Raw genomic sequence first — 24,083 nt, 5'->3', positions numbered from 1 at the left:
TATAGTGCGGATAAAGCTGGGCTGCTAAATCCTGATATGGTCAACAACGAGAATTTAAGATGAAAGAAGGATGCTCAGGGTTAAAGAAACATGGCTTTCTTCTTTTGGGTTGGAAAATAGTCAAAAGTGAAGAACCACTCTAGCTTTGGAGCTTCTAGAAGTCTACAACCCTGCTAAATTCTAATTTATTCAAAAATGTTTGAGCTTGTCAAGGTGTTTTCTTTCTCCTACTTTTCATTTGCTTTTATTCTCTGCTCATTTACCAGTAAGTAGATATTTAAATCATCAGCTTTGATTACAGACTATGCAGTTGGGTCAGGAAACTCCTGCCATATTGCTTATGGGAAATACTGATCTTTTGGATAGAAGATTTACAAAAACCATCTTTCCAAGACAACTAAATGAGACCAGCCCCTAAAATATTCGAGTATGCAGCTTGCATCATTACATAATGAATCATAGTGCTTGAAAAACTAGAGAACGCTAAATGGATTGTTTGGTGTAGAAAACCCTCCAAATATCCTATAAGGGAATTCAGAGTTTAGCAGTCAAGGTCCTTTTAGGCCGCTCAAATTTTCAGTCCAATCTAAAGAGCACCGATTGAAATGCCAACCAGTTGACATGCCATGTCAGCCGGTGTTTGTTTCATTTTCCATAACACAGGCCGAGAATTGGCTAATGGGGACTACGATTAGAATTACAATTATTCATCCCCGTAGGCTGGCTAATCAGCAGTACATCTTCCCATGTGAACTCCCTGTTCACATGGGAAGATGTACCGCTGGTGAGTGAGTAGTTTTATGCTCGCTGAAACGGATCACTCAGCCAGTGATTTAGCATTTGCTTGTTCAATGACAGATTGATGGTCCTTTTACATGACCTGGATGTCGGGTAAACAAGTGTTAGGGGGATGTTACGGACTGATAACCTCAAATTCTCTCGGAGAATATAGCTCATCACTAGTGGTCCAAGCAGTAGCACACCATGTGATCAACATATTGTCAGAGGACCTATTCAACCAAAAAAGTGGATTATACCCACCTGATAATCAGGTTTCCAGTAGTCTCCACGACAGCACCAATTGAGATCGCCTCCTCCTGGTAGGACAGGAACATACTGAGAGGTTAAAAGCTCCCCCCCTTCCCCACTTTCCTCAGTGGATTCTAACGAATTGCCGGGGCAGGAGCTAAACTTAAATTTCTTCCCCTAACCGGGGTTTTTTTTATTTTTGAATTTATTATATTACGTTCACTAAACACTATAGGGTAAAAGTGCAGCAGGACGAGGACATGGCCTTCGGCCGCAAAGTCCTCTCGGCAGCAATCCCACCCTAATAAACTTTAGTTGGTACGTCTCAATTGGTGCTGTCGTGGAGACTACTGGAAACCTGATTATCAGGTGGGTATAATCCACTTTTTCCCCCAGTCGTCTCCACGACAGCACCAATTGAGACGTACCAACTAAAGTTTATTAGGGTGGGATTGCTGCCGAGAGGACTTTGCGGCCGAAGGCCATGTCCTCGTCCTGCTGCACTTTTACCCTATAGTGTTTAGTGAACGTGTGGGGTTTTTTCCAGACTGCGGCCTTGCAAATTTGCTCGACCGAGGCTGAACTGTGTTCGGCCCATGAGGACGCTACTGCCCTTGTGGAATGGGCTTTAAGAGCTAACGGGATCTCCTTCCCGAGGGCCTCCTGCCTCCTGGCAGGACAGGAAGACACTGAGGAAAGTGGGGAAGGGGGGGAGCTTTTAACCTCTCAGTATGTTCCTGTCCTACCAGGAGGAGGCGATCTCAATTGGTGCTGTCGTGGAGACGACTGGGGGAAAAAGTGGACAACTCTTAAGGCAACTATCAAACATAAGCGCGTGAGTCAACTACCTATATTAAAAATGCCTCACTCAGATGAATCCCTACACTATAATGTTTTTATTTATCTACATAATTTAAAGTCAATTAAGGTATAAAACTAGCATCCTGGAAAGATCTAAATTTTGGTGACATTTTCCCATTAACAGCTCCATTCAAAACATGATGTAAGTAGCATAGAATCCACAACTTTTTGACTTGTTGGTTCAACTTTTCAACTACATTCATTTCCACAAAGCAATCCATCGGGAATGACCCCAGCATAAAGCTTTGATTGTATATACATCTAGATGTCAACATCTTTTAACATGCAAGGCTTAGCAGGAGGAAGGTTAATTGTAAACCTTAGGAGCAGGGAAATCCCTGGACAGGGAATTGAGGCCATAACAAAATTGGCAGCTATAATCCAAATCGAGGAATTAACTGTGTGTATAGAAAAGTCCAACACATAATTAGGAGATCAAAATATTAACATATGGAAAACAAAATTAAATTCACCGAAAGCAAACACATACATAGGGCCAAGATTTACCACCCATCACTACGGTGAGAAGCTTAGCGGTCAGTATACAATCTTGAACCTTCTCCCAGAATTTCATTAGCCGACTCCTGCTGTTAATCCTTCACTGTGATAATGTTTAGAAGGAACAATAAGAAATGACGTAATGCTTATGGGACTATCCCACAGGAAGCCAAGGATTCTCATGTCCAGCTCTTAAGTTTATTTAACAGTTGGTAAAAATAGTGATTACATTACAGTATTTTCCATTATGCGTTGGATATTTTAGAAGTGTGTAATGATAAACAGGGACACAGATCTAAATGCCACTGTGAATGACCTTCAAGTTCTCTCAGCGGCAAGAAATGTAAAACAGGAGAATCCACATCATCGACTTATTCCTCCTAGGGCATCATGATTCCGGAGATTTCCAATCTAGACATGAACCAGGTCTCAGTCTAATTTTTTTCCCTATTATAGAGTATTTTCACGCAGGCAACAGTGTAAGGCTCTGTTTACACTTTGTTTTCCCTTACCTCAGGCGGCTATGGCATATGCCACTATATAGACATGAATCTCCCAAAGTATCCCATTGTTAAACAAGCACTATTTTTGTTACTGAATGCCTGTGCATAGAAAAGCCCAGTATACTACACTATTTCATACAGCAAAAAGTATGGCAATCATACCTTTGTGATGTAGACCAAAAAGGAGACGTTTTCGGCCCCAGGTAAATTGAGCTCTATGGAGATTTTCAGAATATGTGCCAGAAATCATACGTTTACCCAGTGGATACAGTTAATGTAGATCAAAAACATATGAACAAAGACTAAACTATTATTTATACTCCAGATTTCAGATGTAAGTGATTAAAGAAGAATGTATATTGTATATGCAGTTTACATGTTCAATAGATATACATCCTATAGGCCAGCTGTCTAAAACACCCTGTTAAAGCACAAGCACACCTTTTCCATAAAAATTACGTATGTATCTATGTATTTTGAAAGTTGCGCTATGTTGATTTCTATATTGCGCTTCACTTTTCAGAGATGCTCTCTCTGACATTCTAGCTTGTGAAGCTGCCAGTTCAGAGCTCAGTGGTCCATCCCTGTAAAGCACGTTCTCTCCTCTCATTCTTTCAAGATTTCACCCTGTGTTGGTGTTGCCTTCACCTGTCTCTCTCTTTCTAGTAATATGCTATCAATATATTTAGTAAAATTAACTCCTTTAACTGAACTTAAAGGCTGAATAGAAGCAGAATGTTTAAAGGAGGTCATTTTAGGGCAGTGTGTGAGCAGATAACAGTGAATGCTATTTTACTACTGTTCTAGTTTGCAGTTGCTAGCTTACCCCTCCTGGTGGCCACAGCATGCATCCTGCATTTGTCTTCAACAGACACTCTACTCTGGCATCTGTTCAATCACCGACAGGGTCTTGGAGAGTGTGCATGTGTGTACATGGCTGCACTCTTAAAGGTTGAGTACACACCTTACAAATTCCTCACTTGCCAATCATGTGGCTATGTTAGGCATCCTCCATCTATAGAAGATGCCGGAGTTTGGGGTCTTTTAGTTCTGCTTCAGGTGTTATTTAAAATGTGTCCCAATTCTCTGGTTCTTGACTTTGGCTATTCCTGACTACGCTCCTGTCTCCACTTCTGACCCCAGCTCGTTAGACTGACTATGTTTCTGTCTCCTGAACCATACTGAACCTATTTTATGTATCTCGCCTCTGGCTTCTTTCTCGTTCTGAAGTTGCGATGTCTGCCCCGACCGGGATTGTCTGACTATATTCCTGTTCACACCTTCAGGTGCTGTGCCTTGCTCAATTGTGGTCCCAACAATCTGCCATATTGTTGGGACCACTTCCAGAGTAATGACCTGGGGACCCTGCAGCAAAACTCACATCCCAATTGGTCAGGTTAAAGGGCAAATACCGGGATACCTCAGGTTTGGCCTTTGGATGTAGTCCTAAGCCAAACCAATGTGTGGCACAGTGGATCTACAGTCTAGGGTCCTGCAAGCTAGGTCATCTATTCCTTATACTACCTAGCCCTCAAGCGTCATGACTCTACATGTTTATTGAGTGCAGAATTTTCCTTCTTAGTAAATCAAGTTTTGCAAGATCTGATAGAAATGTATTACTTACATGGGAAGTTATCTTCAAAGAGAGGGTCTATGTTATGTAGCAGTTCCACTCTGGGGGATGGGCTTCCTTCACTAAAACAGAAGAACCAAAAGCCAACCATTATTTTCCTTCTAACATCTGCTAATTGCATTCTCTATTTTAAAACTTCCTTTGTTAGAACTATAGGAAATAACTGGCTTGACAGCAAACAATTAGACATTTTTTTTAGCTCAGCTGAAGAAAATGACACACAGATGCCCTGTAGACCACCATAGGAAAAATTATGTACAGATGTATAGATAAGATTTCTGGAGAATTACAGATATGAGTTGCAGATAATCAGCAGATGAGTAAATATCTATATTCAGTACTGCATACCACATTGGTGTTATTTAAAGGGGTTGTCCCACGAAAAAAGTTATCCATAGCATAGAGGATAAATTGCTGATCAGTTGGGTTCCGACCACTAGGACCTCCACCGATCCCAAAATCCAGGATCTAGGGTGTCTCGTAATGAAGGCAGCAGCAGTCACACGTATGGAGTGGCCTCCCTGGTGGGAGATGCCTCAGCTAGATTTGCCCATGGACATAATCTGCAAAAGAGATATGTGGCATCACTGGCAATCAGGAATTTCTGTGCAGAGGCACGATTGTAGACCTTGCCAGGCATTTTCCACCAGCGGTTCATCAAGAGGCAGAAAGAAGACGTCGGACTTGCTTCAGCAAACAACTTTAATTCTCTGAAGAAGAACTGGAAACAGTCTCTCAACACAACAGGGGCGTTCAGTATTTGCTCTCTTCTGAGTTTTGGGCATGGAAATGTAAGGAGACCCTCACTTGATTAGCTGTGTTCTGGTTAAGCTGGTTGGAATGCCTTCCAGTTACCCACCGAGGGCAAACGCCAATGTCTCGAGGCTAACCCTACAGCTACAGGCCTCACAGGGGAAACTTTCCTGGCACAGTACTGCTGGTTCATCTTCTCTCCTCCCTCAGCATACGCCAACTGGCTCTACCCAAGTAATATGGGAAATATTTTCTGTAATATTTGCAAATAAAAAGAAGAACTGGGTTAAAAGTCTAAGGGCCCTTTTACATGATTATTGTTCAAATTCTTGCTGGATCATGGGAATCTGAAAGATAAATCGTTCAGATCACGCAGGCATAAAAATCAAACGACGATCAGCCTGTGTGAACAGGTAGTTATTCATCTATTAACGACTGTTTACTGCGAATGGAGGTGGGTGGGCACATCGTAACGATCTCCAGCGCTCTCCGCCTCCATTCACTGAGCGATGATCGCTCCTGTGTAAAAGCACAGGAAAGATCATTGCTAAGACTGCTATCAGGCACTTCTGCGTCGGAGTCATCCTGTTTAAAAGGACGGTAGGGCATTTTTACATGTAGCGGAAATGCTGCGACATTTCCGCACCGGAAAATTTTGGCGGCAAAATCAGCAGTATGAGTAAGGGGCTAAATGGGAGCCTGTGGCAAAACCCGCGCACGTAATACGATGTGACCATACGGTTGTGTTAGGGAGCTCATAGGCTCACATATCGCTACCCACACATATTGTGTGAAATACGCGCGCAATCAAGATTGCAGCAGGTCTTATTTTGGCGAACATTATGCGTGCATACATGGTAAGACAGTGCATGATGATTGGTGCGCACAGCAAGTACATGTCATTGTATACTTGCTGCGTGCCACGCGATTGTGTCACGCTAACAGCACGCAGCGCATTACACTTGTGTGAAGCTGCCCTAACTTATTGTCACAGCATTCACATACCCAGAGACCAAAACTGGTCTTTACGCAAAGCTCCGTGATGTCAGCTTCTTGGGACAGCAGGGTCACGGCACAAGAAGAAAGGGAGCCAACAGACGGAGCTCCGAGGAGAAAGGGGTGGACATAGTAGTACAAATTCATTGTGATCACAGTAACCACATACCAGTAGACTATGCTGGCGAAGCTCTGTGACCTCAGCTGTTATTAGGCAGTCATGTCACAACACTTCCACATAGCTGGGGGGGGGGAATCTCTGCCAGACGTCCGTGTAGATTTAGGAACAGACTGCTTGGAAGTTTATCATCTATGGAAGGTCACGGATACCTGTGACAGATGCTATACAGTTACCCATAGATTGCACATCAAAAAAGTATACTTTCAACATACGCTTTTTTAAATGAATGCCGTAGGATGAAATAATGTAGTCTCTTTTGTTTTTCATATTATGGAAAAAGAAAAATGGACATTTTTACCGGAGCTGCAATGGACTCAATTAGCTTGTACTCCGGGAGCATTTCTGGCGAACATGCTAAACAAACAACAAATGTGATCCCAGCCTAAGAAAACTTTTCCTGTGCTTCCAGTTTTACCTTAAAAGTCTAAAACAATAAACACATTGCACAGTAATGCATCCAAATACCGTATTTGATTTTTCCCTGCAGTTTTGGCCAAAAGAGGAGCACACATGATGAAAATAGTCCAGATGACATATTATAATTATTTGTCATTTGAGGAGCAGAGAAATGAGTGCGAGGATTCCTTATTGGGAAGCAGGCACATGTAACGCTGCAAGATCAAAACAGCTGAGGAAATGAGACATTCCACTCCTAATGAAAAACAATCATTTCTCTACTAGCTGAAAATTTCCTCCGCAGAAGAGTAAACCTGAGTTTATAACCAAATCCTGATCACCCAAATGTTTGACTGTCAGGGAGAGCTTGAAGTATCTTTAGGAGCTCTTTGCACTCCCATTATCGATCCCAACAGCTGGATAACTCAACTGGAAATGGCTTTCAGGGATGAGCTTAGTACCGACAGAGTTAAATTGTGCATGTGCATATGTGAACAAGCTGCCATCCAATAGGTGGCACTGTAGAGGTTTTGTTTCCATCTCTCTTATTGCCATATATTTCCCAGAGGAGCTTGCATGACCTTAGAATTTCTCCTCATTCACTTCCGAGGTGTCTCCACACACCTTCTAGCTGCTCTCCTTAAGGAGAAATGATACCCTTCCCAAGCCCTTACAGGGGATGCCTACTTTAGCCATATTGCACATACAACTGACGGTGAAGTATCTGACCTAAATTAAAACAACGATCTGGTACCGTGTTAGCCAGTAGAGCAAAATGTGATTGTTCTCAGCAAGAGAAACCACGTAATCTTGTAGATATGATACCTTTTAATGGCTAACAAAAATACATGATGTAATAATAGCGAGCTTCCGAACCAATGCAGGGTTCTTCTTCAGGCTTATGGATTGGATCTGAAGAGGCATGCATATTTATACATACTTATAACATACATACTTATGACAAGGCACAGATATGGATGTGATTGGTTCGCACTTAAAAGGAATTCTGCAACAGCAAACAAACTTTTTTTTGTCTAGGCACTGATAGCGGAGTGAAAGTTTTATGGTCCCTAAATTACTGTTGGGGGGGGGGGGGGGGGAGGTCGGCAGGCTAGAAATGCTACAAGAGGTACACTGACATTTTTAGCTAAACACTGATAAGGGAGTGAAAGTTTATGGTTCCTGAATTACTGTTGATGGGGGTCTTATCTGTGCAGTAAATAGCTTACACTTCCCATTCACGCATAAATCCTGCACCACCATACATTGCCTCCCTCCTGTCAGTATACCACCCAGCGCGCTCACTCCGATCAGCTAACACCCTCAGACTAAACACCCCTGTAATACGAACCTCTCATGCTCGCCTACAGGACTTCACCAGAGCAGCACCCATCCTCTGGAATGCTCTACCCCAAGGCATCCGGACAATTCCCGATGCACGAAATTTCAGACGTGCCTTAAAAACGCACCTCTTCAGGGAAGCATACCAAATCTCCTGACCTAGTCCCCTGCCCCTCACTATGGTGCTCCACCCTGTTTGCCTTCTGATAAATGATCTGTACATAATATTTCCTATTGCCTGTGTTCCCCACCCCCTGCACCTCCTGTACCACCCTCAACCCATTTGTGTCTAACCCAATGTACCTTATATTGTAATTGTTGTATTGTTTTGCATTTATCCATGCCTGAAAGCGCTGCGGAATAAGTTGGCGCTATACAAATAAAGATTATTATTATTATTATTATTATTATTATTATTATTAAATCCTGGGGAATAATTTAACCCAGTATTCAGCGTGTTAAAGGTTGTTATCAATTTATATTCCCAAATTTTTCTGTAGTTTTGTGACTTGAAACCACCCTTCAATATCAGAACTCTCATATCTCCTATGTTATGACCATGGTTAGAGAAGTGCTCGGCCACAGGCAATTCTCTTTTTCTGTATTTAATCGTGTGGCGATGAGATCTCATCCTTGCTTTCAGTTTCTGTCGTGTTTCTCCAACATAAAGACCCCCAACAGCACATTTACTGCACATAATCAGGTACACAACATTGGACGAGGAACATGTGAATGTCCCTGGGATCTTATAGTCCTGCTGTGTGTTGGGGATCCGTATCCTGCCTGCATTCAGTACATGTGAGCAGGTCTTGCAGCTCCTTACATTACAGGGATAAAGTTCCTTTTTGTGTGTCAGAGGGTAGTGCACTCCTGATTATAAAGTTCCTCAAGTTAGGAGGTTGCCTGTAACACAGAAGCGGAGGGTCCGGGAATATGGTTTTCAGACGGTCATCCTTGTGCACGGTATGGTGGAGTTTCTTTGCAGTTTTCCTTAATACCTCTAGTTGTGGATTGTAGGTCACTACTAGAGGCACACGATTGTTTCTTTCCTTCTCCTTGTATTGGAGTGGTTGATTTCTGGGTATCCTGGTGGCTATGGTGATTTGGTCATCAATTGAGGTGGGATGGTAGCCCTGATTTATAAATGTCTTTTTAAGATGGTACAAATGTTCCTCTCTGTCTGGTGGGTTGGAGCAGATCCGGTTATACCTGATGGCCTGGCTGTAAACAATGGACTTTTTGATGTGTTTAGGATGGAAACTGTCCCATCTGAGGTATGTAGGCCGATCAATCGGTTTTCGGTACAGGGATGTCTGTATTGAGTTGTTTAAAATCTTTATGGTGGTGTCCAAAAAGTTGATTTCTGTATGCAAGTAGCTTAATGTCAGGTTTATGGTGGGGTGGAATGCATTGAGTCTTTCATGGAATTTTACTAGTTCTTGTTCGGTGTTGGTCCAGATGATCATGATGTCATCAATGTAGCGGAAGTAGGCCAATGGTTTGCTGGGGCGGGAGGCCAGAAAGTCACTCTCCAGTTTTGCCATAAAAAGGTTGGCATATTGCGGTGCCATTTTACTGCCCATGGCAGTCCCCGTGAGTTGCAGGAATATCTCTTTGCCAAAGGAGAAATAATTGTGTGTGAGAATGAATCTTGTGAATTGTAGCACTGTATCAGAGGTGACCCCATTGGCCTCAAGGTGCGCCTGGCAAGGCAGTCAGTCCATCCTCGTGTGGAATGTTGGAATACAAGGATTCCACATCCATAGTGGCCAGGATGGCGCCATTGGGGAGGGGACCTATGGTTGACAGTTTGTTCAGTAGGTCCGTCGTGTCTTGCAGGTAGCTGGTTGTGTTTCTCATCAGTGGTTTGAGGATTCCCTCCACCCATCCTGAGATTCCTTCAGTGAGGGTACCCACACCTGAGATAATCGGCCTTCCTGGGTTGCCAGCTTTGTGTAGTTTTGGAAGCATGTAGAATGTTCCAACCTTGGGGTTCTCCGGTATCAAGTCCAGAAGTTTTGTGGAGCCCACAGACAGGCTTCTGATGACCCTTCTCAATTTCCTCACATATTTCTGAGTCGGGTCTTGATTCAGTTTGGTGTAGTATCTGGTGACCGTCAGCTGTCTGTCAACTTCTTCAGAAGATGTTTCAGGGTCTTTATGTTGGAGAAACAGGACAGAAACTGAAAGCAAGGATGAGAGCTCATCGCCACACGATTAAACACAGAAAAAGAGAATTGCCTGTGGCCGAGCACTTCTCTAACCATGGTCATAACATAGAAGATATGAGAGTTCTGATATTGAAGGGGTTGTTTCAAGTCACAAAACCACTGAAGAATTTGGGAATATAAATTGATAACAACCTTTGACACGCTGAATACTGGGTTAAATTATTCCCCAGGATTTATGCGTGAATGAGAAGTATGAGATATTTATTGCACAGATAAGACCCCCATCAACAGTAATTCGGGGACCATAAACTTTCACTCCCTTATCAGTGTTTAGCTAAAAATGTTTGTGCACCTCTTGTAGCATTTCTAGCCTGCCCGACCCCCCCCCCCAACAGTAATTTAGGGACCATAAAACTTTCAATCCGCTATTAGTGCCTAGACAAAAAAAGTTTGTTTGCTGTTGCAGAATTCCTTTTAAGTGCGAACCAATCCCATCCATATCTGTGCCTTGTCATAAGTATGTATAAGTGTGTATAAATATCCATGCCTCTTCAGATCCAATCCATTAAGCCTGAAGAAGAACCCTGCGTTGGTTCGGAAGCTCGCTATTATTACATCATGTATTTTTGTTAGCCATTAAAAGGTATCATATCTACAAGATTACGTCGTTTCTCTTGCTGGGAACAATCACATTTTGACCTAAATTATACATGTCTAGGCTTATATATGGATTACAGCAATGCAGAAGGAGATATTTTTCCTATCATAAGGGAACAGATATTGTACCTGCTACATAGAGGATGGACATAAATCAAATGTAAAACATCTCAAAAGAATTTCCTACTTTGAGATCTCCCTATTGGGTTTTTGAACCCTTCTAACGAGTGGGGATTGTCTAAAGTCTTCCCATGTTGGAACCCCAAATGATCAGCTCTAATCTGTGAGGAGACCTGAAGGTATGTGCTCAAGCTTCCTGCAGTGCTATTACAGGGGATATGAAGCATTACACAAGGTCCTCCAGAGCAAAAAACAGTGTCTTTGTAACCATTCTGCACTCCGGTAAAGATATCGCCCTTCTGGACAGAGGGCCCCTTCCCCTTTATGAACTCCCTTTTGCTGAACACAAAGGCAGACACAGTGCTCAAGGGACCCCATTTAGGCCGATCTCACTGGATAATTTTCCCAAGCAGAGACGTGATGCCAATAGCCCACTGATTTGTATTGGGCCACGCACACCAGTGTTTTTTTTACTTGCATGTTACTTGCACTTGTACAGATGGAGTCAAGTTTAACTTGCGACAATGTCTTTAGATCACTTTCCGTGCCACGGCTTGTTTAGCCAACAATAGTTTTTAAATGACTTTTGCTGCGTGGATGATGTAACAAATTTTTCAATGGCTCAAAATAACTTTCTGGGACTGGTTATTTTATCACAGGCAAGTTAAACTTTGCTACATCTGTAGATGTTGGATTATTAAATACTATGAATCAGGGGATAGACACAGAAGTAAATGCTCACTAGTAAGAGTCGTTCACATATATTTGGCTCTGCAGTCACTTTTTACTGGATGATGATACTGATCTTATAGTTTCCTATAGGATCAGTTCTTGTCCCAGGGCAGTTGTGCTGACGCTGAATATCTCCTAGGGGCTATCTACACGGGCGAGCACAATATTGTGCTCCTGAACATGCAATGTATATACGGATGCAAAAACACATTGCATCGCATCAGTGAAGTTCCAATCCTCTTGTGCACGTTCCACATGCAATAGAGGATCGGAAGGGTTTCATTTGCTTATTGTTAAGGTTATGCAGGCATAAAAGAAAAAAAAAAACTATCAATAATCGGCCCATGTAAACAGGCAGTCAATCACCCATGAACAACTGCCTGTTCACTCTGAATAGAGGCGGACAGACAGAAAAGATCTCTGGCTGCTCCGCCTCCATTCAGTGAGCGATTATCATTCCTGTGTGATGATCACTGAAAGGATTAGGCCTGACAATCATCCCCTGTAAAAGAACCCTTACATTTACTTTTTTTTAACCAAATCTTCTTCTAGTCATATGAAATTCCACATTATATTGCCTCTCTGTACCGGAAATGATGAATATTTGATGCCACGTTATATAGTGGTACTGGAAATGTTCACATTTGGGTTTTCTAAAAGCAAGTAAACTGTGTGTCTTCCATATTGGGTTAAAAAGAAGGTTTTATATCTAAAAGATTATATTGCTTCCCTTTCTGAGAGCAGCAACATTATATCCATATTAGGGTGACAATGGCACGACAATAGTAGTACTGTCTGTGCAAGACTCCGTTATGGGGAAATTAGCAAAATATTACAAAAATTTCTATTTGTGTAATTCTCTACTGCATTTATGTAAATCTAATAAGCCAAAGTTCAGCTTTAACCCTCAAATTTTGGCTGTTTAGATAAACATAACGTAACTTTAGCCAAGATCATATAGATACAGCAAGCATGTTACATTTAATATGTTACATATCACAAGGCAGCAAACTTTAACCCTTTCCAATCCACTGTGACGTCTGAAGGCATTATGATTTAGGGCTGTACAGCTCCGATGTTGGAAGACGGCGTCAGTGTTCTCTTACTGTATATTGCCAGCCTCTCTGCTGTTGGATCCTATCCAATGTGTCACCTAATGCAGTACTGGCTTTAGCCAGCATATAGCGCCATTATATAACGGCAGAAAAAGAGCAAGCCCCCTGGAAAATCAGGATACAAATTGGATTGGAAAGGGTTAATCTGACATTGAAAATGCCTGGTTGAAGTTTGCAGCATTATCGTATGTAATGTATTAAATGTCAATTTAAAGTTAACTACTTCTGTATCTTAGCCAAAAGGTAAAGCAATGATTCAGTATTGCTAGCCCAATTACCCAACAGACCATGGTCATAAACTAGTTACAAATCAGGAAAAAGCCTCAAAATATCACTTTGATTTTTCTCGTTCAGACAGTTCTAGTTTGTCCTTTTAGTAAACTCAAGAATTTATATCCTTGACATTTTAGTTGTGCGATAAGATTTTCTTTGACTTTTAAACATCGAGCAACGGTAACATTTGTGCATTTCTACGGCTTTTATTTTAACAAGCACTCTTAGTCATACATTACATGTTTAGGGCTCATTCACACGGGCGTATTTACACCAAATATTACATGCATAATATGCAGTGAAAAGAGCCCATTTATTTCAATGGGTTCATTAACCTCTGCGTATCTTTCATGCGATTTTCGGCTGCATAAACATATATGCAGCATGTCCTATTTTGGTGCATATTATATACCTCTCTCTCCCTCTCCACCCCCCCCCCCCCCGCTCCCTCCTACTCCCCGACGCAACTCACTTGTCACCGGCGCCGGCCCCGAATCTTTAGAGACGAGCGGGGAGATACTCGGCTAAGGCACTACTCGCTCGAGTAATGTGCTTTAGCGAGTATACTTGCTCATCTCTAGTAATGATTATTGCTCAAAATTTGTTCAAAACGATGGCATACGAGCAATAATCACTGCGTGTAAATGCTGCCATCATTCACTCTCTGGCTGAGCGATGATTTTAAGGTGAGCCTGAAATCTATTGTTAGACAAGAGAGATAAAACAAAACAGGGCCCGTCCTGTGTTCTGCACAGGAGTCGGGGATTACATTCTATTCTGCCGACAGCCCGTGCGAGAACAAGGAGCAATGTGCAGAGCTCAGACCACATGCTGTGCTCTGCAAACAGTTACTGGGGGGCTCTTTTACACGCAAATGAAGCTGATAAAGTGTAAATGGACTTTAGTGTCCATTAATACTTTATGCAAAACGATCGCTAAAACTGTCAATCTTTCAATTGTTTGAAAAATTATATGCGCCTTAAGGCTACTTGATTAGAAATCACAATCTAGATCTTGCCAATATACAATGTTCTATGTACCAGTGTAATGTATTATCTGTTTACGGCTATTAAAATCATAGAACACCCAATTTTTTTTAATTCTATGTGAAAAACCTGTATTTTCCCCCAAAAAGCATGCCTTAGCAGATTTCAGACCCCTTGCTGTTAGGGTGCCCCAGGGCTCGGTCCTCGGCCCCCTCCTTTTCTCTATCTACAAAGCCCCTATTGGACAAACCGTCAGGAGATTTGGCATCCAATACCACCTGTATGCTGATGACACCCAGCAATACACCTCTTCCCATGACATCTCTGCACCTTTCCTCCAAAACATCACCGACTGTATGTCCGCTGTCTCTAACACTATATCCTCTCTCTACCTAAAACTAAACTTCTCTAAAATGGACTTACTGGTATTTCCACCCTCCACTAACCACCCTGATCCTGACATCTCTATCTCAGTGTGTGGTGCCACCATAACTCCCAGACAGTATGCCCGCTGCCTTGGGGTCATATTCGACTCTGATCTCTCATTTACCCCCTACATCCAATCTCTCGCCCGAACATGTCAGCTGCACCTCAAGAACATCGCAAGAATCCGCTTTTTTCTCACCGCAGACACGCTAAAACTGCTCACTGTTGCCCTCATCCACTCTTGGCTCGATTATTGCAACTCGTTGCTGATTGGCCTCCCCTGCACCAGACTCTACCCTCTCCAATCCATCCTGAATGCGGCAGACAGGCACATCTTCCTGTGTAGCCGCTACTTGGATGCCTTTGCCGGTCACTGCACTGGCTGCCCGTTAAATACAGAATTCAATTTAAACTCGCTACCTTCATCCACAAAAGCCCTCCACAGCGCAGCACCCCCTATATTGCCTCCCTCATCTCAATCCATCACCCAGCCCGGGCTCTCCGCTCTGCTAACGAAACCAGACTGAGCGCCCCTTTAATTCAAACTTCTCATTCCCGCCTCCAAGACTTCTCCAGAGCAGCACCGGTCCTCTGGAACGCACTACCAAAGGCTATGCGAGCAATCCAGGACTCGCAGAACTTCAGGCGTGCTCTAAAAAAGTACCTCTTCAGGGAGGCATACCGCATTCCCTAAACAAACCCCTCTGTACTCCGCCTGATAACATGCTCCCTGACCTACTGACTGCAATTACTGCTAGCCATCATAAACTGCTCATGCAGTCATACCAATACTGCCGTCACACGGCTAAATGTCTGACCATTGTCTATGTGTATAGAATCCCTCACTCTCCACCTCGCCATACCGCGCACACCTCCAGCTCTTTTACCATCTGTATCGCCCCATTACTTGTAGTATGTAAGCTCGTTGGAGCAGAACCCTCACCCCTATTGTTTCCATCAACTGATTACTATGTAACCGTAGTTCTGTAATTTTTGTATTTTTTGTCTTTCTGTATTCCCCCTGTCTATGTAAGCGCTGCGGAATATGTTGGCGCTATACAAATAAAGATTATTATTATTTCAAAGGTGGATCTCTGAAGGTTCCTTGCTAAATGAGAAGATATTCAGAAACGCCATTTACCTAATCACAAGTACAATAAATTTACCTGATGGTTTTCCACACGTTGAATCCATCCAGAGGCTTAGTACCGTTAATAGTTCCTCCAGATAGATGAACTAATGTTGGCAGCCAGTCTGAAATATGGATCAGCTCTTTACTAACGACACCTTTCTGCTTTAGTAAGGGGCTTGTGACAAAGCCGACTCCTCGTACTCCTCCTTCCCAAAGGGTCCATTTTCTTCCGCGTAAAGGCCAGTTGTTACCACCAGCCATTGTCTGCCCACCATTATCTGGAACAGAAAAAGTTGGGGGAGACCGTGTGTTAATTTGGCAAACAAAATGAAAAGCAAAACTCTATGTCATAAATAGAGAACAGGGAGCCACACAACAAATAGTACAATTTGTGACAGGGAAATAATTGTATAGATCATGACAGAATTTGAAGGCACTGAGCATGTCTGACCAGTAAGACGGCGGCACATGCAGGTCGTAACCACTGGATACCAATGGAGAACGAAGTAAGGGGGAGACCACAGATAAAGAAAGATTTCTCCAGCTTTGTAAAACAAGTTATAACATTATATTTCAAACTTAAGAAGCATATAACATTTCGAATACGCCTTTAATGGCAATAAAGTGGATTCTCTGTCCGTAAACAAGATGTATGGGTTCCTACAGTATATACACAGAAAATACATTTTCATAGAAGGCTGTATAAAACTAAAACAAGCACTATGGGGAACAATGTTTTTCAATGAGCCGTGACATAGATGTGGATCAGAGGCATTCTCATTTTCCAGTGAGGATAATTATAGGATTGCACATCCATCTGTAAAGGACAGAGGATGGGTGGTTACTTTTCTCTCTACTCATTCCAGGAATACCACATTATTAGGTTTTTCATATGCATGGCAAATTCCTCAAAAATAAGCAGGAAAACAACAATCCTAAAGGAAGATTCAGTGAAATGTAACTAAAAATGGCAAGTTATTTACACAATGAAAAATAAAAACCACAAAAGGAACTTCATTGTAAACTTTTTGTAGTTCTCTTGTAAGACCAGGTTCACTTTAGCATGAGGGTCGGGAGGGGTAAAGTTTCTACTTGGGGAGAGCACCTAGTAGGTGTGAGGAGACTTATAAGGCCATGCATGCTCCTCTGGGAGATTTATACATATAGGAAGATGGAGCAATGCATCTACAGCCAGGGCGGCGGAGTCAGATTCCCATTTTGGCAGAGTAGAAATGTACTGGTATAAATATTATAAATATGGTATAATTAATTCAATGCAAAATTTGTTGCAGATTTCCTTTCATAGGAATGTTTTGAAATGTCCTATTAAATCATAGTGTACTGCAGATTTACAGTTTAGTCAAGGTTTGTGTTCTGAAATTGTACACCAATAAATATATAAATTTTATGTTCTATCTAGAGATGAGTGAGCATACTCGCTAAGGGCAATTAGTCGAGCGAGCATTGTCCTTAGCGAGTACCTGCCCGCTCAGAAGAAAAGATTCGGGTGCTGGCGGGGGGCGGGGAGCGGCGGGGGAGATATCTCCCTTCCGCTCTTCCCCCCTGCTCCCACCTGCTCACTCCCACAACTCACCGCTCACCCGCGCTGGCACCCGAACCTTTTCTTCCAGGCAAGCAGGTACTCGCTAATGAAAATACTCGCTCGAGTAATTGCCCTTAGGCCTCCTTCACACAGGGCGTTTGCAGAAACGCAGCGTTTTTCAACACTGCGTTACTGCAGATTCCGCCCCGTTTCAGCAGCGCTGGCATACTTTATGCCAGCGTTTTGGCTGCGTTTTCAGCTCCGCTGAAAACGCAGCCAAGAATGCTGAAAAGAAAAAAAAAGCTATACTCACCTAGCCGCTGCAGTCCGGGTCGCGGCCGTTGGTCTCTGCCGCTGATCCGGGCTTCCTCGGCACCCCAAAGTCTATTGCCGGAGGCCCCTGGCCTCCGCCAATAGAGTGCTTTGATTGGTTGTCGGTGCTTGCTCGATGCCCAATCACAGCCCTTCATTGACTGTCTCAGCCAATCAGAGCTTGCCGGCGCTGATTGGCTGAGACAGTCAATGAAGGGCTGTGATTGGGCATCGAGCAAGCACCGACAACCAATCACAGCACTCTATTGGCGGAGGCCAGGGGCCTCCGGCAATAGACTTTGGGGTGCCGAGGAAGCCCGGATCAGCGGCAGAGACCAGCGGCCGCGACCCGGACTGCAGCGGCTAGGTGAGTATTGCTTTCTTTTTTTTCCTCTAGCCCACTGGGACCGATTTTCGGGGTAGGGCTTCTATTGCAAGCCTTCACCCCGAAAATCGGCGAGCGGTTAACGCTGCCAAAAATGCGGCACCAAGTGTTGCCGCGTTTTCAGCAGTGCCAAAACCGCTGCCCATTCATTTCAATGGGCGACGCAGGGCTGAAAACGCCCCAGAATAGAACATGCATCGCTGTCAAAGCGCAGCGTTGGGAGGCGCTACGTTTTCAGCCCTGTGTGAGCAGCCCCATTGAAATGAATGGGAGTGTTGTACAGCGTTTAGCGCTGGGCTGAAAAGGCAGCGCTAAACGCTGTATAAAACGCCCTGTGTGAGGGAGGCCTTAGAGAGTATGCTCGCTCATCTCTAGTTCTATCTAAATAGCTTTTATCATAATGGTGATGAAAAGTCTGATGTTACCATTTAGGAGATGTCCCGCGCCGAAACGGGTTTTTTTTTTTTTAAACCCCCCCCCCGTTCGGCGCGAGACAACCCCGATGCAGGGGTTAAAAAAACCACCCGCACAGCGCTTACCTGAATCCCGGCGGTCCGGTGACTTCAATACTTACCGCTGAAGATGGCCGCCGGGATCCTCTATCTTCGTGGACCGCAGCTCTTCTGTGCGGTCCACTGCCGATTCCAGCCTCCTGATTGGCTGGAATCGGCACGTGACGGGGCGGAGCTACACGGAGCTACACGGAGCCCCATAGAGAACAGCAGAAGACCCGGACTGCGCAAGCGCGGCTAATTTGGCCATCGGAGGCCAAAAATTAGTCGGCACCATGGAGACGAGGACGCTAGCAACGGAGCAGGTAAGTAAAAAACTTTTTATAACTTCTGTATGGCTCATAATTAATGCACAATGTATATTACAAAGTGCATTATTATGGCCATACAGAAGTGTATAACCCCACTTGCTGCCTCGGGACATCTCCTTTAAGGACATGGTCTATTTTGGGCTTAAGGACACAACGATTTTTGGCGCATTTTCATCTCCATTTTTCAAAAGCCATAACTTTTTTATTTTTCTGTCAACGTGGCTGTATAAGGGCTTGTTTTTTACGTCGTAAACTTTAGTTTTTTTATTGGTGCCATTTTTGGGTACATAGACTATATTGTAAAACTTTTATTAATTTATTTTTTAAGATCGCAGGGAGAGAAAACGCATCAATTCTGCCATTGTTTTTATTTTTTTTAACAGCGTTAATCATGCAGCATAAATGACACGATACATTTTTCTGTGCATTGGTACTATTACAACAATACCAAAATTCTTATATTTTTTAGGTTTTTCCACTTTTCTGCAATAAAACCCCTTTTTTTTTGGAAATTTTTTTTTTCTAAATCGCTGCATTCAAAGTCTTATAACTTTTTAAATTTTCCATGGACCAAGCTCTGTGAGGGCTTATTTTTTGCGAGACAAGTTGTAAATTTTATTGGTACCATTTTGGGGTACATGCGGATTTTTTGATCAATTGTATTTTTTAGGAAAAAAATAAGCATTTTGCCTCCGTTTTTCTGGGTGGTTTTTTTACGCTTTTTGCTGTGCAGGATAGAAAGTGTGTTCAATTTATTGTACGCGCCGTTACGGATACGACGATACCAAATATAAGGGATTTTAATTTAAAAAAAAAAATGTTTATGCTAATATTGGAAAGGGTTTTTTTGTACCTTTTTCTTTTTTTCACATTATTTTGTTTTTTTTTCTTCATACTTTTTATGTCCCTGTAGAGGACTTGGACAATAGCACCTATGATACCTCTGTGAACCCTTTACATGCTGCGATCCACATAGATTTTGGCAGGGAAAGGGTTAACAGTGGGGGTCGCTGCTCCAATACACCCCCTGCTGTTGCAGATGGAGGCTAGCTATCTGTGACAGCTGTCTCCCGCTGCTGGATAGTGCAGGATCTCTTATGATCTCACGCTATCCCCCAGTGTGTACCTGTACGTCCTGTTGCTCTAAGTACCCCTCTGCCAGGATGTACACTTACACCCTGTAGCGGGAAGTGGTTAATAGATTAAATTTAGCACTTAAAAAACAAGAGTCATATATGAAGGAGTCGAATTCGGGATTGGATTCTGAAAAAAATGAGAAGTCAGAGGCTTGGCTATCTGCCTCCACAGCCCTGTCTACAATTCTATGTTTTAGAATGTAGCATTTCTGCAAGTTAGAGATGGACTAGATGGACAATGTCTTCATTCGGCCTTACATACTAATAGGTGGCGCTGTAGAGGCATTGTCCATCTTCCCATTTGCACTTTAGCATATAGTACACTAGAGTGAACAAGTCGCTAGAATTTAAAAAAAGTATAAGCAGCATTAACGCTAGTGTCAACCCACCCAACCGAGCCACAGAATTTACATTGCGACAAAATGTTAAGGACCTTCAAATGTCCTTCTTTACTAATCATGCGTGCTTGAGTTGCCTTGAAGTATATGGTCCATGTAGATGACAAAGGATTGTTCCCAGCAAGAGAAACCATGTAATCTTGTTGATGTGATACCTTTTAATGGATAACAAAAATACATGATGTCAGTGCGAGCTTTCCAACCTACTCATTTTCAATCTAATGTGTGGTCCTTTAAGTGTGAATCTACTTACATGAAATTGGCTTCAGTGTTACGCAAATACATCGTAAAGGGGTATTCTCACTGTAGCCACTTATGAGATCTCCATATGATATGCTATAGAGGTCTGACAGATGCAAGTAACAGAGGTAGAACCTGATATTTCTCCAGAATGAGGGTCTCTAGACCCCCAGCATCCTGGTGGAAAATTATTGCAAAGATAGTAGTGGAATGGAAAGAGCTGCACACATTCACAGCCATGAATGCTTGTTGTTTCTATAACTCCCATAGAAGTCAATGGAGAGAACTTTGCACTTGTGCAGCCACCTTTCTATTCATTCTCTCCCTGGATGTGGAGGCTGCCTCACCAGGTGGGACGTAGGCCCCAGAGGGAAGACCAGCATCTATCAAATATTATTAGGTTATTCTGTGGATATATTATAAAATATCTGATATGTGAAAAATAGAGATGAGCGAGCGTACTCGATAAGGCAAACTACTTCAGAGAGTAGTGCCTTATGAGAGTACCTGCCCGCTCGTCTCTAAAGATTCGGGTGCCGGCGGGGGGCTGGAAGCGGCGGGGGAGAGCGAGGAGGAACGGGGGAGAGATCTCTCTCCCTCCCCGCTCCGCCCTGCTCACCACCGCAAGTCACCTCTCACCCGCACCGGCAGCCGAATCTTTAGAGACGAGCGGGCAGGTACTCGCATAGGGCACTACTCTCTGAAGTAGTTTGCCTTAGGCCTCCTTCCCACGAGCGTGACGGGGTCCGCCGCGTAATATTACGCAGTGAAGCCCGTCACGGCGCCCCCCAGAGCCCCTATACTTACCTGCGGGAGATAGCGTGAAATCGCTTCCCCGCCCACCACCGCCGCGTCACCGCCCGTCACCGCCCACCACCGCCGCGTCACCGGCCGTGTCACGTGCCGCGGCCGGCCGTGTCACGTGACGCGGCCGGCCGCGTCATTTGGCGTCATATGACGCGCGGCGGTGGGCGGGAAAGCGTTTTTTCACGCTATCTCCCGCTGGTTACAGCGGGAGGTAGCGTGAACGGACGGCTTCCATTGACTGCAATGGAAGCCGTCAGTGCGTACAGCCCGTCCTCACCCGCAGAAAATAGAGCATGCTGCGGGTGAGGACGGGAGAAATCGCGGTGCGTAATTCCGCGCTGGAATTACGCATCGTGAGCATTGTGCTATTAGGTTCAATAGAACCTAATAGCTGCGGGCAACGCAGCGGATTTTCGCCGCGAATTACGCGGCGGAAATCCGTTCGTGGGAAGGAGGCCTTATACAGTACGCTCGCTCATCTCTAGTGAAAAACCCTTTAAAAAGAGCACGTTCATTTAAAGCTGATTTGCTGCAAATTTTTCTGCAGCTGAAAATATCTGCAGCAAATCTGCACCTTTAAGGCGAGCACCCACTGGCGTTTGCGTTCTCCGCGGGAAAAAAACGCAGCGTTTTCGCCGCGTTTCTCGCGTTTTTCCGCGCGTTTTTCGCGGCGTTTTCGCGGCGTTTTCCGTTAATTTCCATTGACATTCATGGGTGCATTAGGAGAAAAATAGGGACACATATGCAACTGACAGTTCCTATGTTAAAAACGCAAACGCAACACAAAAAAAACGCCAGTGGACAGGAACACATGTTATCTCTATGCCTGTGCAGGAAAAACGCAAAACGCAGGTAAAAAAACGCCAGTGGGTGCTCGCCCTTAAATTGAATTTAAATTGAAGGGAAAAATAGGCAGTGGATCTGCAACAAAATCTGCAGCAAATGGTATAGATGTGCTGTGGAAAATCAGCTACTTGCAACTTAAGGGTGACTGCCCACTACAGTTCTTTTTCACTGCGAAATTCACAGCATTTTCTTTTCTGCAGGGGTCTATGGGACTTGTAATGTTGAAATTGCAATCGCGCAAAATTGCGATTTCGCGGTAAATTGCGATTTTGCCCGATTGCGATTTTAACATTACAAGTCCCTTAGACCCCTGCAGAAAAAAAACGCTGCTAATTTGAAAAAGAACTGTAGTGGGTAGTCACCCTAAGAATACATTCATACTAGCAGAAATGCTGCAGAACATTTGCAGTATTTTACAGTACTACCTGCGTGGTCGAAGTTTCAAGAATTCCCATCCATTGCAGGAAAAGTGAAAAAAAATTAAAATGGCATAAATTGAGTCAAGCACTCAGAAATCTTCGGCACTCTGATTAAAATTAATGAAGTGCATTACGCCTGCCCAACCCGTGCTTCTTGTACTGCTTAACCTGTGCTTCTTCATCCAGGGACCAACTGGGCCCCCGTTCTTATAATTGGTGGTGGTCCCAGCTGTCAGACCCCACCGATAAGCTAGTTATCCCCCATCTCCCTTAAAGAGGTGTTCCTCCTTAAAGAAGACTGTGATAATTAATGGCTTACTAAAATCTGATTGATTTTGGTGCCAAGAGCTGGGCCCCACCAATCCGACACTGGTGGCCAAGCATGAGGATAGGCCATCTATATCACATTTCTGAAAACTCCTTTACCTTTCACCCTAAATCTTTTATATTCCAATGCCTGCTGTGTACACCAAGTAACATATTATGTAAGGCTGAAAAAGACATATGTCCATCCAGTTCAGCCTATCACTCCCCCCTTCTTCCACATCCCCAATGTTGTGGTAGAAACCATTCCCAAAAACTGATGTGGTCGAAACCAATTTTCCGTACTTTAGGGGGAAAAATTTCTTCCCGACTCTAATCGAGCAATCGGAATCACCGACTCTTCAGAAGTAATCAGTGATATAACATGCTATATCGTAACGCTCAATTAAAGGCGTCCAGGCCCCTCTTGAATTCTTTTAGTGAGTTCAGCCTCAGGCAGGTCTTTGTATTATCCTTACAAGGAAAAAATATCAATCCTCCACATGTACATGTGACAGAGCTCAGCTGTGCTATACTGCAGTTTATGGCCAAATAGTTCCCATCTTGTATAGTTACAAACAGACATAATGTTGCAAACTTGGTTTTTTGTATCCGCTTCTCGCTAGTGATGTAACTGGGGAGATATTTACTTCTATTCTAGTCTTGGACTTAGTAAGACATCGTGTGCTGAAAAGGACACAAATCATTCCAATCTGTAAATATTTTTCAAGCGCCTAAAAAGAAGAGTTTGGCGCTTCCAGTTTTCATTGACCCTTTATATGGGGGCACCTCGACAGCAACCTATGAAGGAACGTTTTTCCCCAAGTGGAAAGTCCCCGAATTGTTCATAGTTTTCATCTGATGTTAAGTTTTATGTATTCTAAACCACTTCTGAGTGATTGTGGTTTTGCATACCTGGGCTACTCAAATCACATAACTGCAAGTGCAAAATAGACGGCAATTATAGCAATACAGAATCAATACCCAAATTGAATATAAGGTCTGGAGTAGTAGATCTGGTAGCGGTCAGCATACATGTGGTATGGGACCAAAGGAAAAGATTAGATT

General features: G+C 43.5%; 1 protein-coding gene across 1 annotated transcript in view; it reads right to left on the bottom strand.

Moving 5' to 3' along the window:
* The window catches only part of ARSB (arylsulfatase B), a 117,132-nt gene that overhangs the window by 42,659 nt on the left and 50,390 nt on the right, over positions 1-24,083 (bottom strand). Inside the window, exons 5-6 of the mRNA XM_066602840.1 lie at positions 15,838-16,081; positions 4,516-4,586 (exon numbers count right to left, since the gene is read on the bottom strand). Of these exons, the coding sequence (XP_066458937.1) occupies positions 4,516-4,586; positions 15,838-16,081 (315 nt within the window). The remainder of the gene's footprint in view (positions 1-4,515; positions 4,587-15,837; positions 16,082-24,083) is intronic.

This window comes from Eleutherodactylus coqui, chromosome 5, assembly GCF_035609145.1.
Source record: "Eleutherodactylus coqui strain aEleCoq1 chromosome 5, aEleCoq1.hap1, whole genome shotgun sequence".
NCBI classification, from domain to species: Eukaryota; Metazoa; Chordata; class Amphibia; order Anura; family Eleutherodactylidae; genus Eleutherodactylus; species Eleutherodactylus coqui.
This window is presented reverse-complemented; position numbering and strand designations above follow the sequence as displayed.